The sequence below is a fragment of the Neofelis nebulosa genome, chromosome 1 (genome assembly GCF_028018385.1).
Source record: "Neofelis nebulosa isolate mNeoNeb1 chromosome 1, mNeoNeb1.pri, whole genome shotgun sequence".
NCBI classification, from domain to species: Eukaryota; Metazoa; Chordata; class Mammalia; order Carnivora; family Felidae; genus Neofelis; species Neofelis nebulosa.
Window position 1 is genome coordinate 243,334,339 of NC_080782.1, and position 27,288 is coordinate 243,361,626.

The 27,288-nt window shown below is 39.7% G+C and overlaps 2 protein-coding genes across 8 annotated transcripts in view; both read right to left on the bottom strand.

Moving 5' to 3' along the window:
* MPHOSPH8 (M-phase phosphoprotein 8) overlaps positions 1 to 9,443 on the bottom strand; it is a 52,864-nt gene extending 43,421 nt beyond the window's left edge. For all 4 annotated transcript variants that reach the window (XM_058690568.1, XM_058690562.1, XM_058690581.1 and 1 more), the window contains exon 1: positions 9,124 to 9,443. In XM_058690568.1, coding sequence (XP_058546551.1) covers positions 9,124 to 9,348 — 225 coding nt within the window. In that variant the 5' untranslated portion in view covers positions 9,349 to 9,443. The remainder of the gene's footprint in view (positions 1 to 9,123) is intronic.
* Positions 9,444 to 12,310: 2,867 nt separating this feature from the next.
* The window catches only part of PARP4 (poly(ADP-ribose) polymerase family member 4), a 121,523-nt gene continuing 106,545 nt past the window's right edge, over positions 12,311 to 27,288 (bottom strand). For all 4 annotated transcript variants that reach the window (XM_058690589.1, XM_058690585.1, XM_058690592.1 and 1 more), the window contains 2 exons: positions 18,147 to 18,279; positions 12,311 to 14,915 (listed from right to left, as the gene is read on the bottom strand). In XM_058690589.1, the coding sequence (XP_058546572.1) occupies positions 14,720 to 14,915; positions 18,147 to 18,279 (329 nt within the window). In that variant the 3' untranslated portion in view covers positions 12,311 to 14,719. The remainder of the gene's footprint in view (positions 14,916 to 18,146; positions 18,280 to 27,288) is intronic.

Below are 27,288 nucleotides of genomic sequence, written 5' to 3' on the forward strand. Positions count from 1 at the left end.
TCTATGGCCTATTGATTTCTAAAAACAATTTTTTTAATGTTTATTTATTTTTGAGAGAGACAGAGACAGAGCTTGAGCGGGGGAGGGGCAGAGAGAGAGAGGGAGACATAGAATCCGAAGCAGACTCCAGGTTCTGAGCTGTCAGCACAGAGCCCAATGCGGGGCTCAAACCCACAGACGGTGAGATCATCACCTGAGCCAAAGTCGGACGCCCAACCAACTGAGCCACCCAGGCTCCCTGGCCTATTGATTTTTGATAAGGGTGTCAAGTCCAATATGGAAACAAATTGTGCTGAAACAACTGGATTTCCCCCCCAAAAAAGGAAGCTGGACCCTACCTCATACCATATACAAAAATTAACTCAAAATGAATCAGACCTAAATTTAAGAAACCATAAAATTTTTAGAAGAAAACATAGGGGTAAATCTTCAGGACCTTGGATTTGACAATGCATTCTTGAATTTAACTCCAAAAACAAAAACAAAAACAAAAATAGGTGAGAGGAGTTCATCAAAATTAAAAACTTTTGTGCATCAAAGGACATTATCAACATAGTGAAAAGGCAACCTATAGAACTGAAGAAAATATTTACAAGTCGCATCTGATAAAGGATTAATATCCACAATATGTAAACAATTCCTATAATTCAAAAATAAGACAAACAAAAAACTAAGAAACGAAACAGAAAAATAAGGCAAACAACCCACTTAAAAAGGGGAAAGGACTTGACCAAACATTTTTCTAAACAAGATATACAAATGGCCAATAAGCATATGAAAAGATGCTTATCACCATTAGTCCTTAGGGAAATGCAAATAAAACCCATGAGACACTATTTCACAGCAGTTACTAGATGGGTATATTAAAAGAAGCAAAAACATGTAAAACAAATGTGTGTGAGAATGGGGAGAAATTAGAACCTTCTGACATTAGTGGTAGGAGTGTTACAGCTGCTGTCTGTTACAGCTGCTGTGGAAAACAGTTGGCAATTCTTCAAAAAGTTAAACAGAATTACCTTATGGCCCGATAATTCCACTGCTGGGTATATACCCAAAAGAACTGAAGACAGGAATTCAAACAAGTATGCATTCAACCATGTCCAGTAGTGTACGGTCCACAACAGCCAAAAAATGGAAATAACCCAAGTGTCCTTCAACAGATAAATGGATAAACAAAACGTGGTATACACATACAATGAAACATTATGCAGTCTTAAAAGCGAAGGAAATTCTGACACATTCTATAAGATGGATGAACCCTGAAAATACTATGGTCGGTGAAATAAGCCAGAAACAGAAGGACAAATATTGCATGGTTCCACTTACATTAAGCACCTGAATTAGCAGATTCACCGAGACAGAAAGTAGAATGGTGGATACCAGGGGTTCAGGGGAGGAGGATTATTGTTTAATAGGGACAGTTTCATTTGGAAAGATGAAAAAGTTCTAGAGATGGACAGTGGTGATGGCTGCATATCTACCCAAATGCACTTAATGACTCTTCTGTCTCTATGCATTTGCCCTTAAAAACATTAAGATGGCAAATTTTAAGATACATAAATAGAGAAACATGTATGTGAAACTACAATAAACAAGACTTAAAAATTACCTATTGTCGTTTGCCCATTTTCTCACTCATTTATAATAATTTTTCTTTTTAATGTTTTATGGCTATCAAATCTTTATCATACATTGGGGTGCCTGGGTGGGTCAGTTGGGTAAGGGTCTGACTTGATTTCAGCTCAGGTTATGATCTCACGGGTTCGTGAGTTTGAATACTGTTTGTGGTTTCAGCTGTCATTGGAGAGCCTGCTTCAGATCCTCTGTCTCCTTCTCTTTCTGCCCCTCCCCCGTTCATGCTCACTCTCTCAAAAATAAGTAAACATTAAAAAAAGTCTTTATCACATATATTCCAAATTTTTGCTCCTCCAGATTTCTGGTTTATCTTTTCTGCTCAATATCCAATCTCACTGAGAAGCAAGAATAGATGAAATAGTTTCCCAGTTGACCTGCAGAGCACTATTCTATCTTACACTTAACACCTGCCTGATGTTATTCACACAACCACCGAGGCAATAAACTTTCCAAACCAAAGGCCAAGTGCTGGTCCCTCTCCTTTTACCCTTCAACATACCTACACTGCCTTTCAATCATTCTGCCACCTGTAGAAAGACCAACATTGGTCTTGGATTGGAAACTAGTAGAATTGAAAACTAAGAAATAATGGGAAAAAAGTGCAACTTAACTTTTAAAGATAAGCCTCATAATCTTAAAATAATAACTAAGTCTAAACTGATAGTTTGATGGGTCAGTTACATAACAGGATGAAGGGACCGATGCTTGTGCCCCATTATTTTTATGTGTACATAGAAACAGTAGTATCTGCTACTCAATGTAGCTTTTAAACCCTTATTTACCTTCAAATGGGACAGAAAAAAAATGTATATAAATAGAGGAAAAAGACAAAATCAGTATTAACAACTGGGGGATATGCACGAAGGTATATGTGAGGCTGCATATAATTCTTACAACTTTTCTGATGACTAAAAAAAAAAAAAACAAAAAAAAAAACAGTAAAAAAAACTAGTAAACATTTACTTTTACATTGAACACAGTTATAAATTTAGTGCTACCTGTCAATTAAGCTCAACCTGGTCAATGAGAGTAAGTGCATGAACAACCATTCTCCAGTATTAAGTAGCACATCTCAATTCTAGCTCCAGATTTCATTTGTTAATAACTGTTATTGATCTTTATTTCAGCAGTTTTGTTTCATTCATTCATTGAACAAATATTTATTGAAAGTCACTATATGTTAGGAACTTTGAGTCTTAGAGATACAACAGTATAGAAAACAGATTAAATCCATGAACTAGATGTTCTTTTACAGAAATCCTGTAGATCCAAATATTGCCCAGGGCTTTGCCATATATTAAATTTCATGATAAATTTATCTTCAAAATGCCAGAAACAGTCTATTTTCTTGGTAGCCAAGTTTTCTTTTAGCTTACTCAGTGAGCCAAACCAAAAAGGCAGAAGACAGTCCTCCTATCCTCCAAAAGTGCATACATTAGATAATTAGTTAAAATTTTTTTAGAAACAGTCTCAAGGCCAATGGGTCCCAGGGTATTATAAGCATGAAATGTTAAAAAAAAAAAAAAAAAAGTGCAACTGTAATTACGCATTTCAATGGATTCCAAATGTGTTAATAATAGAAGTAAAAATATCTAGTCTGTTTTAGTGTTGCTTTAAAGTCGACAAGGAACACGTCATAAAAAATGTTACAATAATCAATAATATTAGGAATATGAAACTGAGAACAGCTCATGCATGTAAATTATTCTCAAATTAGTTTCCCATCTTTCTAGCTTCAACCTCCTAAGTAATGGCTGCCTTGCTTGCTGGCAACAATATTATAGATTTTAAATAACCCAATTAATCAAGCAAATATTCAATGTTAAACAATATATAGATATATGTCAGTTAAAATTAAAATTTTTTTAAGCACATGGAATATTAGTAATACTCTCAAATGTTTAGAAATTAAGCAATGTATTTACACATAAGTTATAGCTATTGGAAAATATTTTTACCTGAATGAAAACATAGTACAAACATAATTTATGAGTTGCACCTAAACTAAGATCAGAGGGTAATTTATAGTACTAAAGGCATATAATTTGAAAAAAAACAAAGGCTGAAAAACAGTTAGCTATGTATCCACCTCAAGATGTTAGAGAGGAGCCTGGGTGGCTTAGTCGGTTAAGCATCTGACTCATGGTTTGGGCTCAGGTCATGATCTCAGTTTGTGGGTTCAGGGCCCACATTGGGCTCTGCACTGACAGCATGGAGCCTGCTTGGGATTCTCTCCCTCTCCCTCTCCCTCTCCCTCTCTCTCACTGCCCCTCCCCTGCTCACAGTCTCTTTCTCAAAATAGGTAAGTAAACTTAAAAGAGAAAAATTATGTGATCACCTTGACAGATGCAGAAAAAAAAATTTTTTTTTTAAACGTTTATTTATTTTTGAGACAGAGAGAGACAGACCATGAACAGGGGAGGGGCAGAGAGAGAGGGAGACACAGAATCCGAAACAGGCTCCAGGCTCTGAGCCGTCAGCACAGAGCCCGACGCGGGGCTCGAACTCACGGACCGTGAGATCGTGACCTGAGCCGAAGTCGGACGCTCAACCGACCGAGCCACCCAGGCGCCCCAGAAAAAAATTTTTAATGAAATTCAACACCCATTCATAAAATTATTTAGTAACTAAAGATAGAAGGGAATGTCTTTAACCAACTGAGGGCACATATGCATAAATTAAATGTATTTCTCTATATGAGCAACAAACACAATGGAATTTTTAAAAAGACTATTATTGCATCAAAAATATCAAATATACCTAAAAATATATTTAAAAAAATTTTTTTTAATGTTTATTTATTTTTGAGAGAGAGAGTGAGACACAGCATGAGCAGGGGAGGGCCAGAGAGAGAGGGAGACACAGAATCTGAAGCAGGTTCCAGGCTCTAAGCTGTCAGCACAGAGCCCGATGTGGGGCTCAAACTCACGGACCACGAGATCATGACCTGAGCCGAAGTTGGACGCTTAACCGACTGAGCCACCCAGGTGCCCCTACCTAAAAATATATTTAATAAAAGATGTTTAAGACCTCAACACAGAAAACTATAAGACATTACTGAAAGAAATTAAACTGATCCTAAATTTATCCACAGATTCAATGCAAATTCCAATAAAAATCCCAAGTTTTTATGTAAGGAAATTGGCAAGTTGATTCTAAAATCTATAAAGCATTGTTAGAAGAAAAATAAGAAAGATCTGCTCAATGAAACATGACCCCCACATTACACTATGCACAAAATCAATTCTAAGTGAAGTGTTAAACATAAAATCTGAAAGGGAAAACAAAAGAGCACCTAGAAAAAAAATTATAGAGAATATCTAGGGTAGAGAAAGATTTCTCAAACCAAACATAAAAAGCACTCAACATCACGACAAAGTTTCCTTACATTAACTATATAAACTGTTCATCAAAAGATAGCAGGGAAAGAGATCTGCTCACATCACCAACAAAAGGTATGAATCAAAATACATATCAACAAATCAATAAAGACAGACAACCCAGTAGAAAGAGATTTCATAAAAGAGGATAACTAAATCTCCATTAAGTATATGAAAAGATGCTCAATGATTTCAACACTGATTACTAATGTAGGATCAGAAAAATACAAATTAAAAGTAGGAAATACCACCATGAACCCATCAGAACTGGCTAGAAATAAAAAGTCTGACCAGGGGCGCCTGGGTGGCGCAGTCGGTTAAGCGTCCGACTTCAGCCAGGTCACGATCTCGCGGTCCCTGAGTTCGAGCCCCGCGTCAGGCACTGGGCTGATGGCTCGGAGCCAGGAGCCTGTTTCCGATTCTGTGTCTCCCTCTCTCTCTGCCCCTCCTCCGTTCATGCTCTCTCTCTGTCCCAAAAAAAAAAAAAAAAAAAAAAAAAAAGTCTGACCATATCAAGTGCTGATAGGATGCAAAACAAAAGGGAATCTCATAAACCATTAGTAATAGTGTAAATTGGTACAACCGCTTTCAAAAATAGTTTCCACTGAACGTTGAAGATACCTGTGTCCCTTAAGTCTGAACAATTCCATTTAGTGTTTATAACCAAGGGAAACATGTACACAATATATCAGGAGACATGTTCATCACAGAAGCATTATTCATAACAGCCAAAACCTGGAAACAACCCAAATGCCCCTTAACAGTAGGAGAAAAGATAGGCTGTAATATATACACGCACCCGAATAATGTGCAGCAATGAAAATGAAATAAAATACAGCTCCACACAACATGGATTAAATCTCACAAAGATATTGTTGAGGGAAAAACCCAGACACACAAAATAAATATTGTGAGATTCCATTTAAATGAAAGAAAAAGGGGCACCTGGGTGGCTCAGTTGGTTCAGTGTCTGACTACTGATTTCGGCCCAGGTCATGATCTCACAGTTGGTGAGTTCGAGCACCGCATTGGGCTCCACGTGCTGACAGTGCAGAAGCTGCTTGGGATTCTCTCTCTCTCTCTCTCTCTCTCTACCCCTCCAGCACACACTCTCTCTCAAAATAAATAAATAAACTAATAAATCAATAAATAAATGAAAAGAAAATATGAAAAGAAAGAAGGAAAGAAAGAAAGAAAGAAAGAGAGAAAAAGAAAAAAACAGGTAAAATGACACTCAAGTGTCAAGGAATGCATCCTTAGATGGAAAAATTACGAACCAAAGCACAAAACCTATTATCATATAATAATTCAGGACAATGATTCTGGGTGAGGATGGGGGTACTGATCGAAAAGGGGATTCAAAAGAGGTTTTTAGGGATGGCACTCTAATATTTCCTCATTTGGGTGGAGGTTACACAGGTGCTGGCTTTGTGATAATTCACTAAATTGTATAACTAAAGTATTTACTTATACACTACAAAATCAAATCAAATGCCCATAAACTGGCACTAAAAAAATGCCAGTTTTTTATTATGTAAAAATGACTCCAATTCAAAATTGAAGGTAAAACCCAAGATTTGTCAGATTCATTTAATTCTTCTGAAAACATACAAAAAATTAGTTAGCAATAAACTGAAAGAATATATAAACGCCAATATATAAATTTATATATAAATTTAGCATTGAGGCTGTTCCTCCAAGCCAACCCTCATCATAATGATGGTCTTAGTCTATCTATCAGGATAGCACAGTCTGGTGGCTTACGAACAACAGAAATACCATAGACAAGATTATAAGAAGGCCAACCAAACTGCTACCAGGACCCTTTTGTTTTTCAACTGGCTGGCTCACTCAGCAGTACTTCTAAAGTAACTGCCACAGTCCTGTTCTGCTGAGTTAATACTTTTCATCTTACAAATCACTCACTTGCAAGAGCATCTAAAAATACAAGGCCCTGAAAACTAGAATTCTCACCCAATTGTACCCTTAATGTCTTAAACACTTAAGCTTCTTAGTTTCATCCACTTTTGACTAGAATAGGAGACTTTGGGTATAGTGCCTACAATTCTTTGGGACCAGATATATTAAATACTGTATGAACTTAACTATATTGGAATTAAAATAAAATACATTAAAAAATATTATACCAAATAGGTGAATCACCTTAATTCTAAAGCTTTTACTCTCCTAACCAAATATTTTTCTAAATATCTTTTTTTAAATGTTTATTTAATTGGTTTAAGGCGGGGGCAGGGGCAGAGAGAGAGAGAGGGAGAGAGAGAATCCAGAGCTGGCTCTCCACTGTCAGTGCAGAGCCCTACTTGGGCTCAGGAAACAGGAGATGACAACCTGAACTGAAATCAAGAGTCGGATGCTTAACCAACTGAGCCACCCAGGTGCCCGGATTTTTCTAAATATCTTATATGTGCCAAGCACTTGTATTAAATGAAGGTGATACAAAAACAGTTTAAGACTGGCTCTATTCTCTTGGGGCATCTGGATGGCTCAGTTGGTTAAGCATCCGACTTCAGCTCAGATCATAATCTTGTGGTTTGTGGGTTCGAACCCTGCGACAGGCGCTGTGCTGACAGCTCAGAGCCTGGAGCCTGCTTCAGATTCTGTGTCTCCCTGTCTCTCTGCTCCTCCCCTGTTCACGCTCTCTCTCAAAATAAATGAACATTAAAAAATTTTTAAAAAGACCGGCTCTACTCTCATCAAGGCGCTTTTGTAATATATTTGGGAAAACTATACAAAACAAAGTTCCTACGTTTACTGTATTGCAACTAACAATAATATTAATGGCATTAGACTTCAATTATTTATCCTCAATAGCCAGAACTTTTCAGTGTAAGCAACCGTGTACGCTACAATTCACCTCTATATCCTCAGAACTTAACACTGCACCTAGCACAAAATATGTGATTTAAAAAAAAAAAAAAGTTTGCTGAATGAATGGACAAAAAAATTAACACAAAGTAGCACGTGACAAATAGAAAATAACATACCGATCCGACTACGATATGGGACCTTTGGTCATCTCCCACTTACCTACTGAAACCAGTTAGTTATTAGTTTCCTTATTGTGCATCCTTCCACCCTCTCTCCTTCACCCCAGCCTGCAGTCCATGATTCATTCACTCATTCAATAATGTGACATACACAAAGCACTTACTGCACCACAGGCAGTGGACTGAGTACCAGTGATACAAAAAGTAATAATAACCGTATTTCCTGTATTAAAGGAGCCTAAACCTAGCAGGAGAGGCAGACATATATAAAGATTAGTGCTTTAAGTGCTAAAACAGAGGTCTAAACAAAGTGTTACGAGGGCATAAATGAAGAAGCACCTCACTCTGCAGGGACCAGGGTCAAAAAAAGATTTCACAGACAAACTGACTCCGGGAGAGAGAGGAAGACCTCAGAGACTGAGGAGAAAGAGAACAGTAAGCGCCAAGTGTGATGAAGAATTTCATCTATTACTGTGTGGCTGCAATCACATAATATGCAAGAAGAGAAGAAAGATAATGGTCAGGTTTTGGAGACCTTTAAAGGCCACCTCCTGGACGCGATTCTGAGCCCGAGAAGGTCTGAACGATCTGAGAGCAGAAAATCGATCACGGCCTTGGAAAACACTGAAACGACGGCGTGGACAACGGACTATGAGAAGCGGCACGATTTCAGCGTCACTCCTTTCCAGCACTGAGCAGTGGCCCCCAACAGTTACCTCAACACCGATGACCGTGACAAATCCTTCACCAACGGTCGGCCCCCTCGATACTCACACACCGCATCCTACACTGCTTCCTCTCTTCTGGCCACACAACCCTTCCAAACTTCTTGAAACGTACCCTCACCGCCACAGACAGCCCAAGAGTCCGTCCAGGATTGTCAGCGCAGGGCTCCCAACGTGCGCGCGCTTGCGTCGGCTCTGGATGTCACGTTCCTTTCCCCCGCCTACGTCGTGGGTCTGCACAAGCTTTTCCACCTTGTGAATTCGAGGAGGGCTTCGCGTTTCCGCGCGGCAACCCTCTACACAACTCCCATCGCTCCCCGCTTCTGCACTTCAAGCCCTGCACGCCCAGCCTCGCCTCCCCCGGCGCCCACGTACCCCCTCCGTCTTCATGTCCAGTATCTTTTCCACCTCGAACACATCCTCCCCGTCCTCCTCGCTGTCTCCAACGGCCTCCGCTCCTTTCGTGGCTGCGTCCTTCTCTTGGCCCACTGCTCCAACACCTTCTCCTTCGACTTCAGGAGACTCACCATTGCTGTCGGCACCTGAAACAGCTGCGGTCACGCTCGCTTCCTCCGCAACCGCCGCAGCCGCCGCCGCCATAATAGGAGCCTAGCAAACCGCCGAAGACGAGCGGCTGCGACACACACCCTGGCGGTTCCTCGCGCTCCGCACTCGGCTGTAATCCACTCGGGCAGCGTGACGCGACGGAGAGGGAAACCCGCCAATGGCGGGCTCGGGACCCTGGAGCGACAGGCGCTTAAGCCAATCAGATGGAGGCGGGCGCGCCGGGGCCCCGCGGAGCCTACGGGAAGCGGGTGGGCGGGCGGAGGGGCGCTCCGGCGGAAGGGCGGGGCGGCTCGGGCCGTGAGAGACGAGCGCGCTGGGCACCTCTGGCGCAGGCGAGGGGTACCGGAGGGCTGTGTGGGAGCCCCTGAGGGGAGGGGTGGGAACGGCTCGGGGGAGGGGCTTGTCAGGGCGCGTGAGGAGAAAGGACGGAGGCGGACGAGGTACCTCGGAAGGGGGGGCTCCGGCGTGGAGCTGGAGCGGGCGGCGGAGGCGGGCTCCCGGTGCTTCCCGGGTCGGGAAGGGGTGGCCGGGGAACACCGGAGCGCGGGAGCTCGCCCTGGAAGAGAAGCTGAGGCGCTTAAGGGGGGTGAACGCCGCGTGGGGCCTCCTCCCTCGTCCAGAGCGCGCAAGGGCCCGCCCTGGGCCTTCTAGGAAAAACAGCGCCCCCTCCCGCCCAGACCTGAGCGGGCCGGAACGCGATGCCCGGCCTTTCGTGCCTGTGTAATTTTGATTTCGTTTAACGCATGTGAACGAGCCAATCAAACATAATTAAGAGTTGTATGGTATTAAGTATTGTTTAAAGATAGGAAAAAAATTTTGTTTAATGTTTATTTATTTTTGAGACAATGCGAGAGACAGAGTGCAAGCTGGGGGGGGGGGGGGGGGGTTGGGGGCAGACAGAGGGAGACACAGAATCCAAATCGGGCTCCAGGCTCTGAGCTATCAGCACAGAGCTGGGGAGGGACTTGACTCACAAACCGTGAGATCATGAGCCGAAGTCTGACGTCTGACGCTTAACCGACTGAGCCACTCAGGCGCCCCGGAAAAAAAATTTTAAGTGACTGGGCAAAAAACATTTGTTTTCCAAGTTCTAGAGATTTTTTTCCCCATTGAAAACATCGACGTGATAAAGTATTTTGTCCCCCTTATGAATGATTGACAAAGATACTCATCCAAAGTTGCTAGGATAATCCACCTAAGGATAAAATATTTTTCTCACTTTGAATTGCAAATAAAATCTTTACGGTAGCAAGCTTTTCATTTTTTGTGTCTTTGAGTGGTGGACTTAATTTACAAGATTCATGTAAATTAACTCTGAGGTTAACTAAAGAATGATCTATGATCCAGAGGATCCATTTGGAGAGGCACATCAGATCTTTGAGTGGGCACAGTGATTTATTAGTTTAGTTTAGTAAATGCATCCTGTGTACCAGGACTTTACTAAGCATTAAGAATACAAAACAGTCGAGCGTGGCATTAAAATATAGCTGACTGTATTGGAAGATCTCATTGGCTTTATTCAACGTTGGGGCAGCATTCCATTTGGCAAATAGAAAGGAGATCCGAAGAAATGCAGAAAGAAACAAGCTTCTCAAGGCAGAAAGGAGGTGGGGCATGAAGTCATAAACGAAAGGATTATTTCTGGATTTGATTTGTTTCCACTTTTTCTTTCCCCATATTTCTTGTAAACTGGAAATTTGATCTAAGGTCCTGAATAGATTAAGAAAAATTCGCTGTCCTTTGAGGGAAGGCTGGGGTCTATCAGACTACCTCACTAGTACAGCTAGGAAATTCCAGACTCCTGGTTAAGATTATATTCCTAGAAGAGGCTGAGACTGCAGTTAGGTTGGGTATGGACTCTTGGTTTGCTGATGTGGGGCTTGGCACAGATAACTGCATTTTGGGCCTGTCATCTCATTCTTAACGGTCTCTCTGCCTGCCACAGATTCAGTCTAAAAAGGAAGACACAACAATTCTAATAATTGGATATCTTTTTTAAAATAAGTTTTTAGAAAAATATTGTAAACAAATAACATTTGTTAATGAGAGCTCATTTTTTCAGAAGAATTTCAGTTAATACGCACAGAAGAAAAGATAGAGGATCACAATATTTCATGAAAATGATTCAGGCAACAAAACCATGGGGTGAAAGATTGATGACGAACTGGCTACCAAAGTATCTCTTCACAGATTATTTGTTGGTTGTAGGGGAAACACAGCTTCACATTGGAAAACCCACTGATCCATATTAGCATTACTAAAAGTAAAAGAACCAAACCATATGGCTCCTGTTGACAAAAAGATTGATCCTTAATCTATTCAGGACCTTAGATCAAATTTCCAGTTTACAAGAAATATGGGGAAAGAAAAAGTGGAAACAAATCAAATCCAGAATGTGGGACATCCTTTAGGACGACTGACCTTGTTTCTTCAACAAGTCAATAGCAAAAGAAGAGGCAAGAGAAGACTGTTCTAAATATATAAAAATTTGGCAAAATATTTTAAATGATGGGATTTATATTGATTATACTATTTTTCTGCTTTTATATATTTTTGAAATAAAAATTTATGTTCACTGTAAAAAATTTTTAATTCAAAAGTATGTAACAGAAATAAAGTTCCTATTCCTCAGATGTAACCAGTTTAGATTATGACAGATTTTTACCTCATACATGTATAAACACCCATTTATATAATTTTGAAATGTGCTCTCTTCCACATTGTTCTGCAACTGTAATATGTACATGCATATATAACATACGCATGTGTGTGCGTCCATATGTAAGACGAATTTCCAGATGTAGAATTCCTATTAAAGTTATAGGTCAAGGAGGGTACTGATTGAAATTTGGATTAATATTGTGAGCACTGGGTGTTGTATGTAAGCGATGAATCACGGGAATCTACCCCCAAAACCAAGAGCACACTGTATACGCTGTTAGCCAACTTGACAATAAATTATATTAAAAAAAAAAGTTTAAGTAGATTATTCAAGTTTACCTAAGTAGTAAATCCTTCAGTATATGTATATCATTAGGAAACAATACCAAGTAGTCATTGTACACAATGATAAGCACATTTGTTTAAAAAGGAATATGTTGAAAGAGAACTGCAGCCCTGAGTTCTCTTGGAGAACTCTGTCTCTCCTGGAGAGACAGAACTTCTCAACATGGCTGACAAGGCCCTCCCTGGCCTGGACCCAACCTTGCTCCAACCACAGCTCACCCCACTCCCCTCCCTTTATCTGCTCCAGCCACACTTGCCTCCTGGTCAGGCTAACCTGCTCATCCCCCAGGATCTTTGTACATCCTGTTCCTTTTGCCTAGAATGCTTTTCTCTCCCCTCTTACCTGACATATCCACTCCCATTTATCACTTCCTCAAGAAAGTCTTCCCTGATCACTCACTACAGCTGTAACCGTGCATGCATTAGACGATTGATTTTTTATATTGTCTGCTCCCACTGTAGTCTAGGCTCCAGGGGGCAGAAGCCATACCTGATTCTTCTCTCTGTTGTATCCCCCACACCTAGCACAGGGTCTGTCAGAGAGTGAGTACCCAATAAATATTGAATGAATGAATGAGGAGTTTCAGCAGCAATCACCATATGTAAACATTAACTAATTAAATGTTCAGGTGGTCTCACTGATTTGAGGGATCCCAGAGCTAATTGGTGATCCAGAGAGCACTTTGGGAGATCCAAATTAAGGCAAAAAATAAATTTGGATTAATATTGCAAAATTTTAGGGGTGCCTGGGTGGCTTAGTTAAGCTCTGACTTCAGCTCAGGTCATGATCTCACGGTTCATGGGTTTGATCCCCGCATCAGGCTCTGTGCTGACAGCTCAGAGCTTGGAGTCCGCTTTGGATTCTGTGTCTTCCTCTCTCTCAGTCCCTCCCCCACTCATTCTCTCTCTCTCTCTCTCTCTCTCTCTCAAAAATAAACATTAAAAAATTTTTTAAAAATATTGCAAAATTTTGTTTTACCAGGTACACGTTTTCATTAACAACACAAGGAAGTCTGTTAACCTTCATACACTCTGCTACCAAGTATCATTCTTTTATCCCTTAATCTAATAAAACAAAAGCGTTTATCTTCTATGATTATGTCAAGCAGCAAGGCCAACGGCAAGATCTGATTGATATAGCCAGTAAAGATACAACAAGCCACTTTAGATTTAGATGATTTGTTACTTATATAAACAGCAAGAGGAAGATAGTCAAAGATGCCAGCTCCCCTTGGTTCTTGTCCCACACCCGAAAAGGAGCTAGATAACTGCAAAGTGAGTTGTGGGACACATCAATGCTGAGGAGCCAAGTCTAGATGCAGCTGTAAGGATTTTTAGTCTGTAGCTGTATCTGAGCCTTACGCCTTGTCAGGACTGGGAGGGGATAAAAAACGGTCTCATGTCTGCCTCCCAGAGAGATAGGCAGGTGGGAGAAGGCCTCGTGGTAGCACCTCACAAGCTTCCTTGCTATCCGTTGGGTATCAAAGAGTTCTGCCAAGACTCAATTATAGCTGTGGTTCGAGTCCAGGGAGTTAGGAGGGGTCATACATTAGGATTTGGGGAGTCACTCAAGATGAAGGCAGGACTGCCAATAGAAAGGGCAATCCTGAACCATATGTAAACGTGTTGAGGTACTGAACATTTGGTGAATGACAGCAAGGAGGACAGATTGGAGGACGGCCAGAGACTGAACCTCAAAGAAACAGAAGTTTTTGCATAAAGGTAGAGAGGTAACGGCCTGGAAATGGTAGTGTAGGGGAAGATGGAAAGACCTTACAACCTTCATAAAAAATAACTCAGAATGGATCATAGACCATAACATAAAATGCAAACCTTATAAAACTTCTACCAGATAACATAGGAAGAAATCTACATGACTGTAGGATTTTAGATGCAATACCAAAAGCAAGATCCATGGAAAGAATCGCACGAGACACCTAGTTTCTCTGAGTGACAAAAAATGTATCAAGAGATCTACAGACTGGGATGCAGGGAGTATGCATACCGAGGGCAAAGGTCTAGATACTCAGGGCCTGGAAACAGGCTGGCATGTCAGCAACACTGACATCAGCCAAAGGCCTTGTTTCTCCCCAGCTTACTCAGCCTAGCTGGCCAGATTCTATACCAGACTCCTTAAAGGGGAGAAGGAAATAGGCTCCAGGACCAGCCAGGTGTATCTCTTATTACTTTAAGCATTTAAACACAAAAAATCTGTAATATTGTAATATTTATTTGGTTATCACTTGTTAGTTCATTAAAATAATCAATTCTGTTTCTGTTTAAAGTGAGTGCTACATTGAATAAAATCTGAGTTAAACTTCATTATAGGTATCTATTGATATCTGATTATTTTACACATAGAAGCATGAATAATGTTTAAAATACAACTTCAGTTGATTCAGCCTTGATTGTAATTAAGAACTCTGTGAAGAGGTGAAGTGGTGTCTATGGTTTGGATCCCCAATAGCTGCTTAGTTGCAGAGTCCCAGTCTTGACCCAATTCAAGCCGTTGGCAGATAGATGGATATTGTCCTTCAGTTCTTCTTACCCACTCACTTGCTTTCTTTATTTCTTCAAAAGCCCAGGGAATATTTCTAGATTAAAAATAAATGTTTCCATCAATTTCAGAATATAATCACATACGAAATATAACGTGGTACGAATTGCAGCACATTAGATCTGACAAAATAATTCTGTCAAAAATTAAGATATTTAACCAAAGCAATTCTAACATTTTATGAAAGTTCTACCTATCAGACTGACATGGTGCTTTTAACTTATTCAATACATTTTTTAATGTTCATTCTTTTTTTTTTTTTTTTAATGTTTATTCATTTTTGAGAGACAGAGAGCAAGCAGGGGTGGGACACAGAGAGAGGGAGACATAGAATCCAAAGCAGTCTCCAGGCTCTGAGCTGTCAGCACAAGGCCCAAACTGAGGCCTGAACTCACAAACCGTGAGATCATGACCTGAGCTTAAGTCGGACCTTAACCGACTGAGCCACCCAGGTGCTCCTTATTCAATACATTTTTAAGTATATTATACCCATCACTTTCCAGCTTTCAAATGCTTCACAGACTTCCTGGCTGCCTCCAGGACAATTCAAACTTCCTCCAGCCTATGTGTATTTGTCTTTTTTTGTCCCTTTTCATTTTTCTTGATCTAAATCCATCCGTTCTTCAAGCAGAAACTCAATACTATTTTACAAACCAGGCTTCTATTTCTCTCTCCTTTTTACTGTACCAGGAATTCTCAATTTGATTAGTTAGCCATTTTCCTAGGTATTTTCCTAAGACCCATGAAACTGTCATTAATTATCATACAAACCAGGAACAACGTACTACTAAATTGTGCATTACATAAAAACTTCAAGTTTGTGTCCATAAAATGCTGTCGAATATTCAAGAATGTCAAATATTCAAGTCTATTCAAGAGTCAGAAAAATTCTGAGATTTTTTCATTAGTATTAGCTACTTCCTCATTTGTTTTGTCACCTGCTAGAATTCATTAGCAAACAAGTCGTAACATATGCTAAAGTTAAAAAAAATTCTATGGGCAGGGGGACTAAAAATTTGGAAAATTCTCCATCTTCCTGATTTTTTTCCCTGTGAACTGGGAAAGAGCCATTAGTATAGTGGGTGGCTAAGAGCTAGTTTCAAAGCCTGACTCTGAAATCACACAATGTTGGCTATGTGATATGGTGCAGCTTTCATTCAACACTGAAAGCCTCAGTTTCCTCAATTATGATAATAATATGAGATCCTAGGGGGTTTGTTGTGGGGATTAACAAAACACATGGCTCAATAGTCCCTGGCCCAGAGTAGGTAATTAATAAATGTTAGCTGAATATCATGATGACATGAACATACAAATGGCAAGCACGATCAAACAGATTTGTTTGCCAGTAATCATCAGTCTACTTATAGTTACTAACTACTGAAAGCAACAAAACTAGTTTTATTTATTAAAAAAATTTTTTTTAATGTTTATTCATCTTTTTGAGAGAGAGACACACACACACACACACACACACACACACACAGAGCACGAGTCGGGGAGGAGCAGAGAGAGGGGGAGACACAGAATCTGAAGCAGGCTCCACACCCTGAGCTGTCAGCACAGAGCCCAACGCAGGGCTCAAACTCAAGAAACCTGAGCCTAAGTCAGATGTTTAGCCAACTGAGTCACCCAGGTGCCCCAAAACTAGTTTTAAATATTCTCACTAATTCAAGTGGCCTTCCTTTAATCCAGCTGGCCTGTAAACTTGACTGACTATCCCGCTAGCATGGATGTTAAATAAACATTATAAAAACTCCCAAAAAACAGGTTTGATTATTTATTTTAATTTCATCTGTAAATATGTATCTCTAAGAGACAAGAACTTTTTCTTACACATGACATTAAAATAGCTATAAATAATTCTTTAATATCACAAAACATTCAGGTACTGTTTAAATCTCCTTAATTGTCTGTCTCTCTTTTAAAAAAAGGTGTTGTTGTTTTTTTTTTTTTTTTTTTAACATTTATTCATTTTTGAGAGACAGAGAGAGACAGAGTGCTAGCAGGGGAAGGGCAGAGCGAGAGGGAGACACAGAATCTAAAGCAGGCTCCAGGTCTGAGCTGGCAGCACAGAGCCCAACACCAGGCTTGAACTCAGGAGCTGCAAGATCATGACCTGAGCCGAAGTCAGATGCTTAACTGACTGCATCACCCAGGCACCCCTCTTTCTCTCTTTTTAAAATAATATGGGTTTTGTTCAAATCAGGATCCAAACAAGGTCTCACATTGCCTTTGGGGCATGTGTCCTGTAACTTACAGCTTCCACCCCTTGCCTTTTTTCTTTTGCCATTTATTTCCTCACACTCCAGACGCTGCTGATTGCAGTCCATGGTATAATTTAACATGTTTAATACCTCTTCCCTGGTACATGGACTTTATTATGCAAAATATCTACATAGTTTCAAAGTCAAAAAGGTAAAACAAGATATAGTAGGAAGAACGTAGCGTGTCTCTTCCCCCTTTCCTTATAGATAGTATTTTTATAAATTTTGCTAGTTTTCCCACTTTTCTTGCCTTTTTAAAAAGGCATAAACAAATTATATATGTATGTATGTGTGTTATGTGCATATATGTATATTCTGTGTATATACACACACATACGGGGTGACCATTTGCATGGGGTATGGACGAAGTTTTGGGAAGTAAGGAAAGTATTCACATGGAGGCTCAAGGCCTCCTGTGGTGCCCGAGGTCAGCCCAAGGGCTAGAAGCCAGGGTCCCAGAACTGGCTCTCTCCACTCTGTCACATTATGGCATAAAACTACCAAGTGGTCACAGAATTCTAAATTTAAACCCAGTCTTCATGAAGTTGTATTTACCAAGGCAGGACTTTAAAACATATTTTATTTGACAGTTTGCTAGTTTCATTTATAATTTTTAAATACTTACACAGATGGTATGTGGGTTTCCATCTATATTCTTGTGCCAGGCCTGCAACTTTTGGGAGCAGGACTGGTCCTAACATTTTGCAGATTTTCCAAAAGCACATTTAATCAATATACCATAGTGAAAAGAACACTAAACCAGGAGCCATAGATCTGAGCTCCAGTATAAGCTACACTAAACTCTCTGAGCCCTGGTTTTTCCTGGAACCCAAGAGGCAAAAACACTGTGTCTGCCCTGCCAATGACAGAATAGTGCAGGCAAGATACTCCCTGTGAATAAATTCTCTTTGTTCTTACAATTCCATGTAGCTTCTTGTAAAATTTAGTCAAGAAATGGTTACAAATATAAATGAGTTACTTAATGCGATAATTAAAGTCACCTGGAAACGGAAGCATCATCCAACTTCATCAGTGATTTGAAGACTATTCCCTTTTGTTCCAACTTGGTACGAAGAAACTGCAGTACCAGAAAGGTGGCGATCAGGTCCAGGAGACGCTCGCTTCCTTTTATACCTGCAAGTGGAAAACTCTTTTGTATCTGTTGTAAATTCTGCATCTCAAACCGTGCCCATTTATGAAAGCGCTCTGAAATGATACATTAGCAAACCATAAACCGTGGTACATTAGCAGATCATAAATTAGCCTGCTATGTAAATAACAAAAGAGGATGAATGAAACAAGCACCATAGCACCCTGACCATTGTTAGGAAGCAGTTATAGCCACAGCTCCAATCCTTTGCCATCTTTAATAACCAGAGATGCATGAAGTTGGTGAAAGAAATTCAGTTCTTAGGCTCCTGCTACAAATACCTCAGAGGAGTAAACTAAATATACAACAGATGAACAATTGATATGGCTGGCTAAGTCGGTATATCAAATTATTTCTAGTGATTAGTACCACTGAAATAAATTTCTAGGCCTAAGATGGAGCCACTACTGCCCGGGGTGTCATGACAGTGAACCAAAGCTTTTATGTCCCTGTAAAAACTCCCCTTGATCAGAAACAAAAAAGGTATATCCAGTCAGCCAATCCCCCAACACCAAGCCAACCTGGATGCGATACTCACTACCCTGTTCCTTGACTTTTCTGAATAAGGCCAGAAAGGCAACCCTAGCCAATCAATATAAGCCGAGTACTTCTTCCTTCCTTCTTCCCACTTGCCTCTTTCTATAAAAGCTTGCAGCCCAGTCCCCTTACTTTGTAGTTCTCTGGACTCTTGAGGGTAGAGAGTACCGCTTCAGGAAATGTAAAATAAACATTTTTTAGATCATCCAAATTATTCTGATTATTTTAACACTATTACAGGTAACGAGTGTTATTTACCTAAACCAAGAAATTTTACTATAAAATACAATTGAAAATGAATGTTTTTATATAGTGAGCCAGAAAATAAGAACCCATTTTAATTTTCTAAATGCAAATCATGTATTTGAAATCACTTGATACAAAAATTAGACTTCAAGTATTGTTATTTTTTCAATCTCACATTTCATGAAACTAAACTTTTTTTTTAATGTTTATTTATTTTTGACACAGAGAGAGAGAGAGAGAGACAGAGCATGAGTGGGGGAGGGGCAGAGAGAGAGGGAGACACAGAATCCGAAGCAGGCTCCAGGCTCTGAGCTGTTAGCACAGAGCCTGACGCGGGGCTTGAACTCACGGACTGTGAGAGCCTGACGTGGGGCTTGAACTGACAAACTGAGATCATGACCTGAGCCGAAGTCAGATGCTCAACTGACTGAGCCACCCAGGTGCCCCGAAACTAAAGTTTTAGCATCTATCTTGAGTGGGTTCAGAACAAGCCACCCCAGAACATGATACTTTTGGATGTGGATAATCTTGAGCTGAAGGCAATCAAGATCCAGCGAACTCACAAAAAGCTTTTTACCTCCCACCTAACGGCCTAAAGAAATTAGAAAGGAGGCTTATATCAGGAAGAGAGCTATTACCAGAGACTAGTTTTTCACATAAGAGACTAACCTACATGGTAAGTCAACATTTGTTTATCAAGCACCTTCCTGTGAATCATCCCTGCCCCTCCCCCACTTGCCCAGACCCCTCTCCATTTCCTTAGCTCAGTGCCTGGCTGCCTGTGAGGCTCCCATCTTCGTGGGACTCCCTTTTGTACAGGTATATATGTGTGTGTACATAATTAAAATGGTTGGTTTTTCTCTTGTTAATTTTTTATCATAGGGTGTCTCAGCCAAGAACCTAGAAGGGGGTAAGGAAAGTTATTTTCCTCCCCTGCAATCTTCATCATCATTAGAGTTCACAGTGAGTTGTGTGCGAGTTTCCCAGGTAAATTATCTGTATTTCCATCTTAGATTTTGATATGTAGCACTGTTAGCATCACTACAACATAGCCACTTAATGTTTTTTTTATTATGAAATCTTTTAAGCATACAGCAAAGAGAACTGTGTAGCTTGTCAACTTTTATCGTTTTCCCACATCTGCTTCAAATTCCTCTCTTTTCTTTAGAAGAAATAACATATTATAAAATTGAAGCCATCTTATATATGTCCTCCAACTCCCTGTTCCTCAGCTCCCCAGATTTTCAGACGTAAACACTATTTGGATCTTTCAATTTACATTCTCATGATGTACGCTGCTTTGGTTGTGGTGGTTGTTTTGCAAAGTTAGTTTCTACATATCATGTGTTCTTCCTTCCAAGTCCTTGCTTAATCAATTAAATGCACTTTTCTTCTTTTGTATATACCTTACATATGCATATGTTGTGTGTATGTATGTATATATATATATATATGTATACTTTGTATATACCTTACCTATGCATATGTTGTCTTTTCTTCTGTCTACACATTTAAAAAAATTTTAATGTTTATTTTTGAATTTTTTAAATGTTTATTTAGGGGGCGCCTGGGTGGCGCAGTCGGTTAAGCGTCCGACTTCAGCCAGGTCACGATCTCGCGGTCCGTGAGTTCGAGCCCCGCGTCAGGCTCTGGGCTTGGCTCGGAGCCTGGAGCCTGTTTCTGATTCTGTGTCTCCCTCTCTCTCTGCCCCTCCCCCGTTCATGCTCTGTCTCTCTCTGTCCCAAAAATAAATAAAAAACGTTGAAAAAAAAATTAAAAAAAAAGAAAATGTTTATTTAGTTTTGAGACACGGAGTGTGAGTGGGGGAGGGGCAGAGAGAGAGAGGGAGACACAGAATCCGAAGCAGACTCCAGGTTCTGAGCTGTCAGCACAAAGCCCGATGCGGGGCTCAAACTCATGAACCATGAGATCATGACCTGAGCCAAAGTCAGCTGCTTAACCAACTGAGCCACCCAGTCCCTGTTTATTTTTGAGAGAGAAGAGTGAGCAGGGGAGGGGCAGAGAGAGGGAGACACAGAATCCAAAGCAGGCTCCAGGCTCTGAGCTGTCAGCACAGAGCCAGATGTGGGGATCGAACCCTGAGATCGTGACCTGAGCTGAAGTCAGACGTTTAACTGACTGAGCCACTCAGGCTCCCCTATTTTGAATTTTTAGAGGAACCTCCATACTGTTTTCCAGAGGGGCTGCACCAGTTTGCATTCCCAACAACAGTGCAAAAGGGTTCCCCTTTCTCTGCATCCTTACCAACATCTATTGTTTCTTGGGTTGTTAAATTTTAGGCATTCTGACAGGTGTGAGGTGGTATCTCATTGTGGTTTTGATTTGTATTTCCCCGATGAGTGATGTTGAACATCTTTTCATGTGTCTGTTAGCCATCTGGATGTCTTCTTTGAAAAAGTGTCTCTTCATGTCTTCTGCCCATTTCTTCACTGGATTATTTGTTTTCTGGGTGCTGAGTTTGGTAAGTTCTTTATAATTTTGGACACTAACCCTTTATCCAATATGTCATTTGCAAATATCTTCTCCCGTTCTGTTGGTTGCCTTCTCCCGTTCTGTTGTTAGTTTTGTTGATTGTTTCCGTCGCTGTGCATTAGGTTTTTATTTTGATGAGGTCCCAATAGTTCATCTTTGCTTTTATTTCCCTTGCTTCCAGAGACATATCAAGTAGGAAATTGCTGTACCCAAGGTCAAAGATGTGCTGCCTGTTTTCTCCTGTAGGATTTTGATGGTTTCCTGTCTCACACTTAAGTCTTTCATCCATTTTGAGTTTATTTCTGTGTATGGTGTAAGAAAGCGTTCCAGTTTCATTCCTCTACATGTCACTGTCCCATTTTCCCAGCACCATTTGCTGGAGAGACTGTCTCTTTTCCATTGGGTACTCTTTCCTGCTTTGTCAAAGATTAGTTGGCCATATATTTGTTGGTCCATTTCTGGGTTCTCTATTCTATTCCAGTGTTCTATGTATCTGTTTTTGTGCCAGTACAATACTATCTTGATAATTACAGTTTTATAATACAGCTTAAAGCCCAGAATTGTTATGCTTCCCGCTTTGGTTTTCTTTTTCAACATAACTTTGGCTATTCAGGGTCTTTTGTGGTTCCATAAAAATTTTAGGATTGTTTGTTCTAGCTTTGAGGAGAATGCCTGTGCAATTTTGATTGGGATTGCACTGAATGTGTAGATTGCTTTGGGTAGTATTGATATTTTAACAATATTTGTTCTTCCAATCCATGAGAATGGAATGCTTTTCCATTTCTTTTTGTCTTCAATTTTTTTCTTAATTTTTTTGATTTACATTCAAGTTAGTTATCATATAGTGCAACAATGATTTCAGAAGTAGATTCCGTAATGCCCCTTGCGCATTTAGCCCATCCCCACTCCCACAATCCTTCCAGTAACCCTCTGTTCTCTATACTTAAGAGTCTCTTATGTTTTGTCCCCCTCGTTGTTTTTATATTAGTTTTGCTTCCCTTTCCTTATGTTCATCTGTTTTGTCTCTTAAAGTCCTCATATGAGTGAAGTCATATGATATTTGTCTTTCTCTGACTAATTTTGCTTAGCGTAATACCCTCTAGTTCCATCCACCTAGTTGCAAATGGCAAGATTTCATTCTTTTTGATTCCCAAGTAATACTCCATTGTATATATACCACATCTTTATCCATTCATCCGTCAATGGACATTTGGGTTCTTTTCATACTTTGGCTATTGCTGATAGTGCTGCTATAGACACTGGGGTGCATGTGTTCCTTCTAAACAGCATACCTGTATCCCCTGGATAAATACCTAGTAGTGCGAATGCTGGGTCATAGGGTAGTTCTATTTTTAATTTTTTGAGGAACCTCCAACCTGTTTTCCAGAGTGGCTGCACCACTTTGCATTCCCACCAGCAGTGCAAAAGAGATCCTCTTTCTCCACATCCTCGCCAACATCTGTTGTTGCCAGAGTTGTTAATGTTAGCCATTCTGAGAGGGGTGAGGTGGTATCTCATTGTGGTTTCGATTTGTATTTCCCTGATGATGAGTGATGTTGAGCATTTTTTCATGTGTTGGTTTGCCATCCGGATGTCTTCTTTGGAGAAGTGTCTATTCACCTCTTTTGCCCATTTCTTCACTGGATTATTTGTTTTGGGGGTGTTTTGAGTTTGATAGGTTCTTTATAGATTTTGGATACTAACCCTTTATCTGATATGTCGATTGCAAATATCTTCTCCCATTCCGCCAGTTGCCTTATAGTTTTGCTGATTGTTTCCTTCGCTGTGCAGAAGCTTTTTTTTTTTTATTTAAAAAAAAATTTTTTTTAACGTTTTATTTATTTTTGAGACAGAGAGAGACAGAGCATGAACGGGGGAGGGGCAGAGAGAGAGGGAGACACAGAATCTGAAGCAGGCTCCAGGCTCTGAGTTATCAGCAGAGAGCCCAATGCGGGGCTTGAACTCACAGACCGTGATCTATTCTGGAGAATGTTCCATGTGCACTTTAGAAGAATGTGTATTCTGTTGCTTTAGGAGGAAATGTTCTGAATATATCTGTTAAGTCCATCTGGTCCAGTATGTCATTCAGAGGCTTTGTTACCATGTTGATTTTCTGTCTAGATGATCTGTCCATTGTTGTAAGTGGAGTATTAAAGTCTCCTACAATAATGGTATTATTATCAATGGGTTTATGTTTGTGATTAATTGATTTATATATCTGGGTTATTCCAAGTCAGGGGCATAAATATTTACAATTGTTAGCTCTTCTTTAAAAAAAAAATTTTTTTTGGAGTTTATTTGTTTTTGAGAGAGAGAGAGAGAGAGAGAGAGCATGAGTGGGACAGGGGCAGAGAGAGGGGGACACAGAATCCGAAGCAGGCTCCAGGCTCTGAGCTGTCAGCACAGAACCCAACGTGGGGCTCGAAACCACGAGCTGTGAGATCATGACCTGAGCCAAAGGAAGTTGGATGCTTAACCAACTGAGCCACCCAGGTGCCCCTACAATTGTTAGCTCTTCTTGATGGATAGAGCCCTTAATTATAATATAATGCTCTTCTTCATCTCTGTTTTCAAATCTAGTTTGTCCGATATAAGCATGGCCACTCTAGCTTTCTTTTGCCCTCCAGAAGCATGATAGATGATTCTCCATCCTCTCATTTTCAATCTGTAGGTTTCCTCACGTCTAAAATGAGTCTCTTGTAGGCAGCATATAGATGTATCTTGTTTTTTATCCATTCTGACTCCTTTGTCTTTTGTTTGTGGCATTTAGTCCATTTACATTCAGAGTGATTACTGAAAGATATGAATTTAGTGCCATTGCGTTATCTGTAGATTGCGTGTTTCTGGTGATGTTTTCTGGTCCTTTATAGTCGTTGCTGCTTTCCACTCAGACAGTCTCCCTTAGAATTTCTTGCAGGGCTGGTTTAGTGGTCATGAAATCCTTCAGTTTTTGTTTGTCTGGGAAAGCCTTTATCTTTCCTTCTATTGTGAATGACAGGCTTGCTGGATAAAGGCTTCTTGGCTGCATATTTTTCCTATTCGGCATATTGAATATTTCCTGCCACTCCCTTCTGGCCTGCCAAGGTTCAGTGGACAGGTCTGCTACTAACCTTATATGTATACTCTTGTAGGTTAAGGACCTTGTATCTCTAGCTGCGTTCAGAATTTTCTCTTTATCTTTGTATTTTGCAAGTTTCACTATGATATGTCATGGTGTTGACCTGTTATTGTTGATTTTGAAGGGAGTTCTCTGTGCCTGTTGGACTTAGATGCCTGTTTCCTTCCCCAGATTAGGGCAGTTCTCAGCTGTAATTTGTTTAAATAAACCTTGTTCCCCCTTTTCTCTCTCCTTCTTCTTGAACTCCTATGATATGGATATTGTTTCATTTCATGGACTCAGTTCTCTAATTCTCCCCTCATGATCTAGCAATTTTCTTTCCCTCTTTTTTCCAGCTTCATTATTTTCCACAAATTTATCTTCTATTTCACCTATTCTCTCCTCTGCTTCTTCAATCCTTGCTGTCACTGTATCTAGTTTATTTTGCATCTCAGCTATAACGTTTTTAAATTCATCCTGACTAGTTCTTGGGTCTTTGATCTCTGCAGCAAGGCTTTCTCTGGTATCTTCTATGCTTTATGCTTTTTTCAAGTCCAGGTATTAGTCTTATGACTGTTGTTTTAAATTCTTGTTCAGATATATTGTTTATATCTGTTCTGAACAAGTCTTTGGCTGTGAATTCTTCTTGACTCTTCTTTTGGGGAGAATTGTTCCATCTTGTCATGTTGGCTAAGTTTCTGTCTTTTGCGTGTTTGAAAAGCATGTCTTGCAGCTGAGAGTACTACTATACTAAAACGGGTCATACACTGCCCAAGGCCTGGCACTTCAGTAGGTAAGTGTTTGTTGTGTGCACTCTGCTGTTGATTTTGCCAGACCTCATTTTCTTAATACAGGAAAAAAGAATTAAATAAAATTTTAAAATAAAACAACAAAACCAATCCATTATCTCATAAAGAAAATCAGCAGAGACAAAAGAAAATATGGGGACTGTTTAATTTAGTGTGTTCTTTTTTTTAAGCATTACATATAAAATCTTAAGCATTACATATAAAAATAGACTAATTTTTAAATGACATTAATAACAAGCAACATGTATCTCTATTAAAAACATCATAAATAATAAAATTATAAAATGCCTAAATAGTATTATCAGAGTCACTTAGAAAATAAATTAAGAGGGGGAAGGAAAGATAAAAGAGAAACAAAGAAGAGGATAAAAGGGAAAGATTGGTAGAGAGATATAAAGCCAAATCAGAGAAAAAATCAAACATCTCGCAACTGTACCAGAGGAAAAAAGGCTGAAAAACACACATACAGAAAAATAACATGAGTAATATGGAGATATAAAAATTAGTATAGAGAAAACCCATAGGAAAGGTATATCATAATGTAGTACATTATACTACACTCACAATCATTCAGATGTAGTTACCATCTGTCTCCTCCATTCATTTACTGAGATTTTATCTATTTATTTATTTTTATTTAGATCCACATTTTAGTTAACACATAGTGTAATAATGATTTCAGGGATAGAATTTAATGATTCATCACTTACATATAACACCCAGTGCCCTCCTTAATGCTCACCTCCCATTTTGCCCATCTCCCCACAATACCCTACCAGCAACCCTGTTTGTTTTTTGTATTTAAGAGTCTCTTATGGGGCGCCTGGGTGGCTCAGTCGGTTGAGCGTCCGACTTCGGCTCAGGTCACGATCTCCCAGTCCCTGAGTTCAAGCCCCGCGTCAGGCTCTGGGCTGATGGCTCAGAGCCTGGAGCCTGCTTCCGATTCTGTGTCTCCCTCTCTCTCTGCCCCTCCCCCATTCATGCTCTGTCTCTCTCTGTCTCAAAAATAAATAAACGTTAAAAAAAAATTAAAAAAAAAAAGAGTCTCTTATGGTTTGCCTCCCTCTCTGTTTTTATTTTATTTTTGCTTCCCTTCCTCTAAGTTCATCTGTTTTGTATCTTAAATTCCACATATGAGTGAAATCATACGATATTTGTGTTTCTCTGACTGACTTATTTTGCTTAGCATAACACACACTGTAGTTGCATCTGCATTGTTGCAAATGGTAAGATTTTATTCTTTCTGATTTCCAAGTAATATTCCATTGTACATGTATACCACATCTTCTTTATCCATTCATCAGTTGATGGACATTTGGGCTCTTTCAATACTTTGTTTACTGAGATTTTATAGCATGATTTGGATCTTCTCAAATGCTTTTTCTGAATCTACTGGTATAATCATGTAATTTTTTTGTTTTTAGTTTGTTGATGTAATGGATCACATTGATAGATTTTCTAATGTTGAACCAGCCATGTGTACTTGTGATAAATCCCACTTGGTCATGTATATTGTTCTTTTTACACTTTTTTGGATTCAACTTGCTAATATTTTATTGAGGATTTTTGCATCTATGTTCCTGAGAGATATTGGTTTGTAGTTTTCTTCTCTAGTAATGTCTTTGTCTAGTTTTGGCATTAGCGTAATGCTGCCCTTAGAATGAATTAGAATGAACAGAATGAATTAGGAATTATTCCCTCTGCTTCTATAGTTTGAAAGACACCATAAAGACTTGGTATAATTAGTTCCTTAAATGTTGGTAGAATTCACCAGTGAACTCATCTGGGCCTGGTGCTTTCTGTTTTGGAAG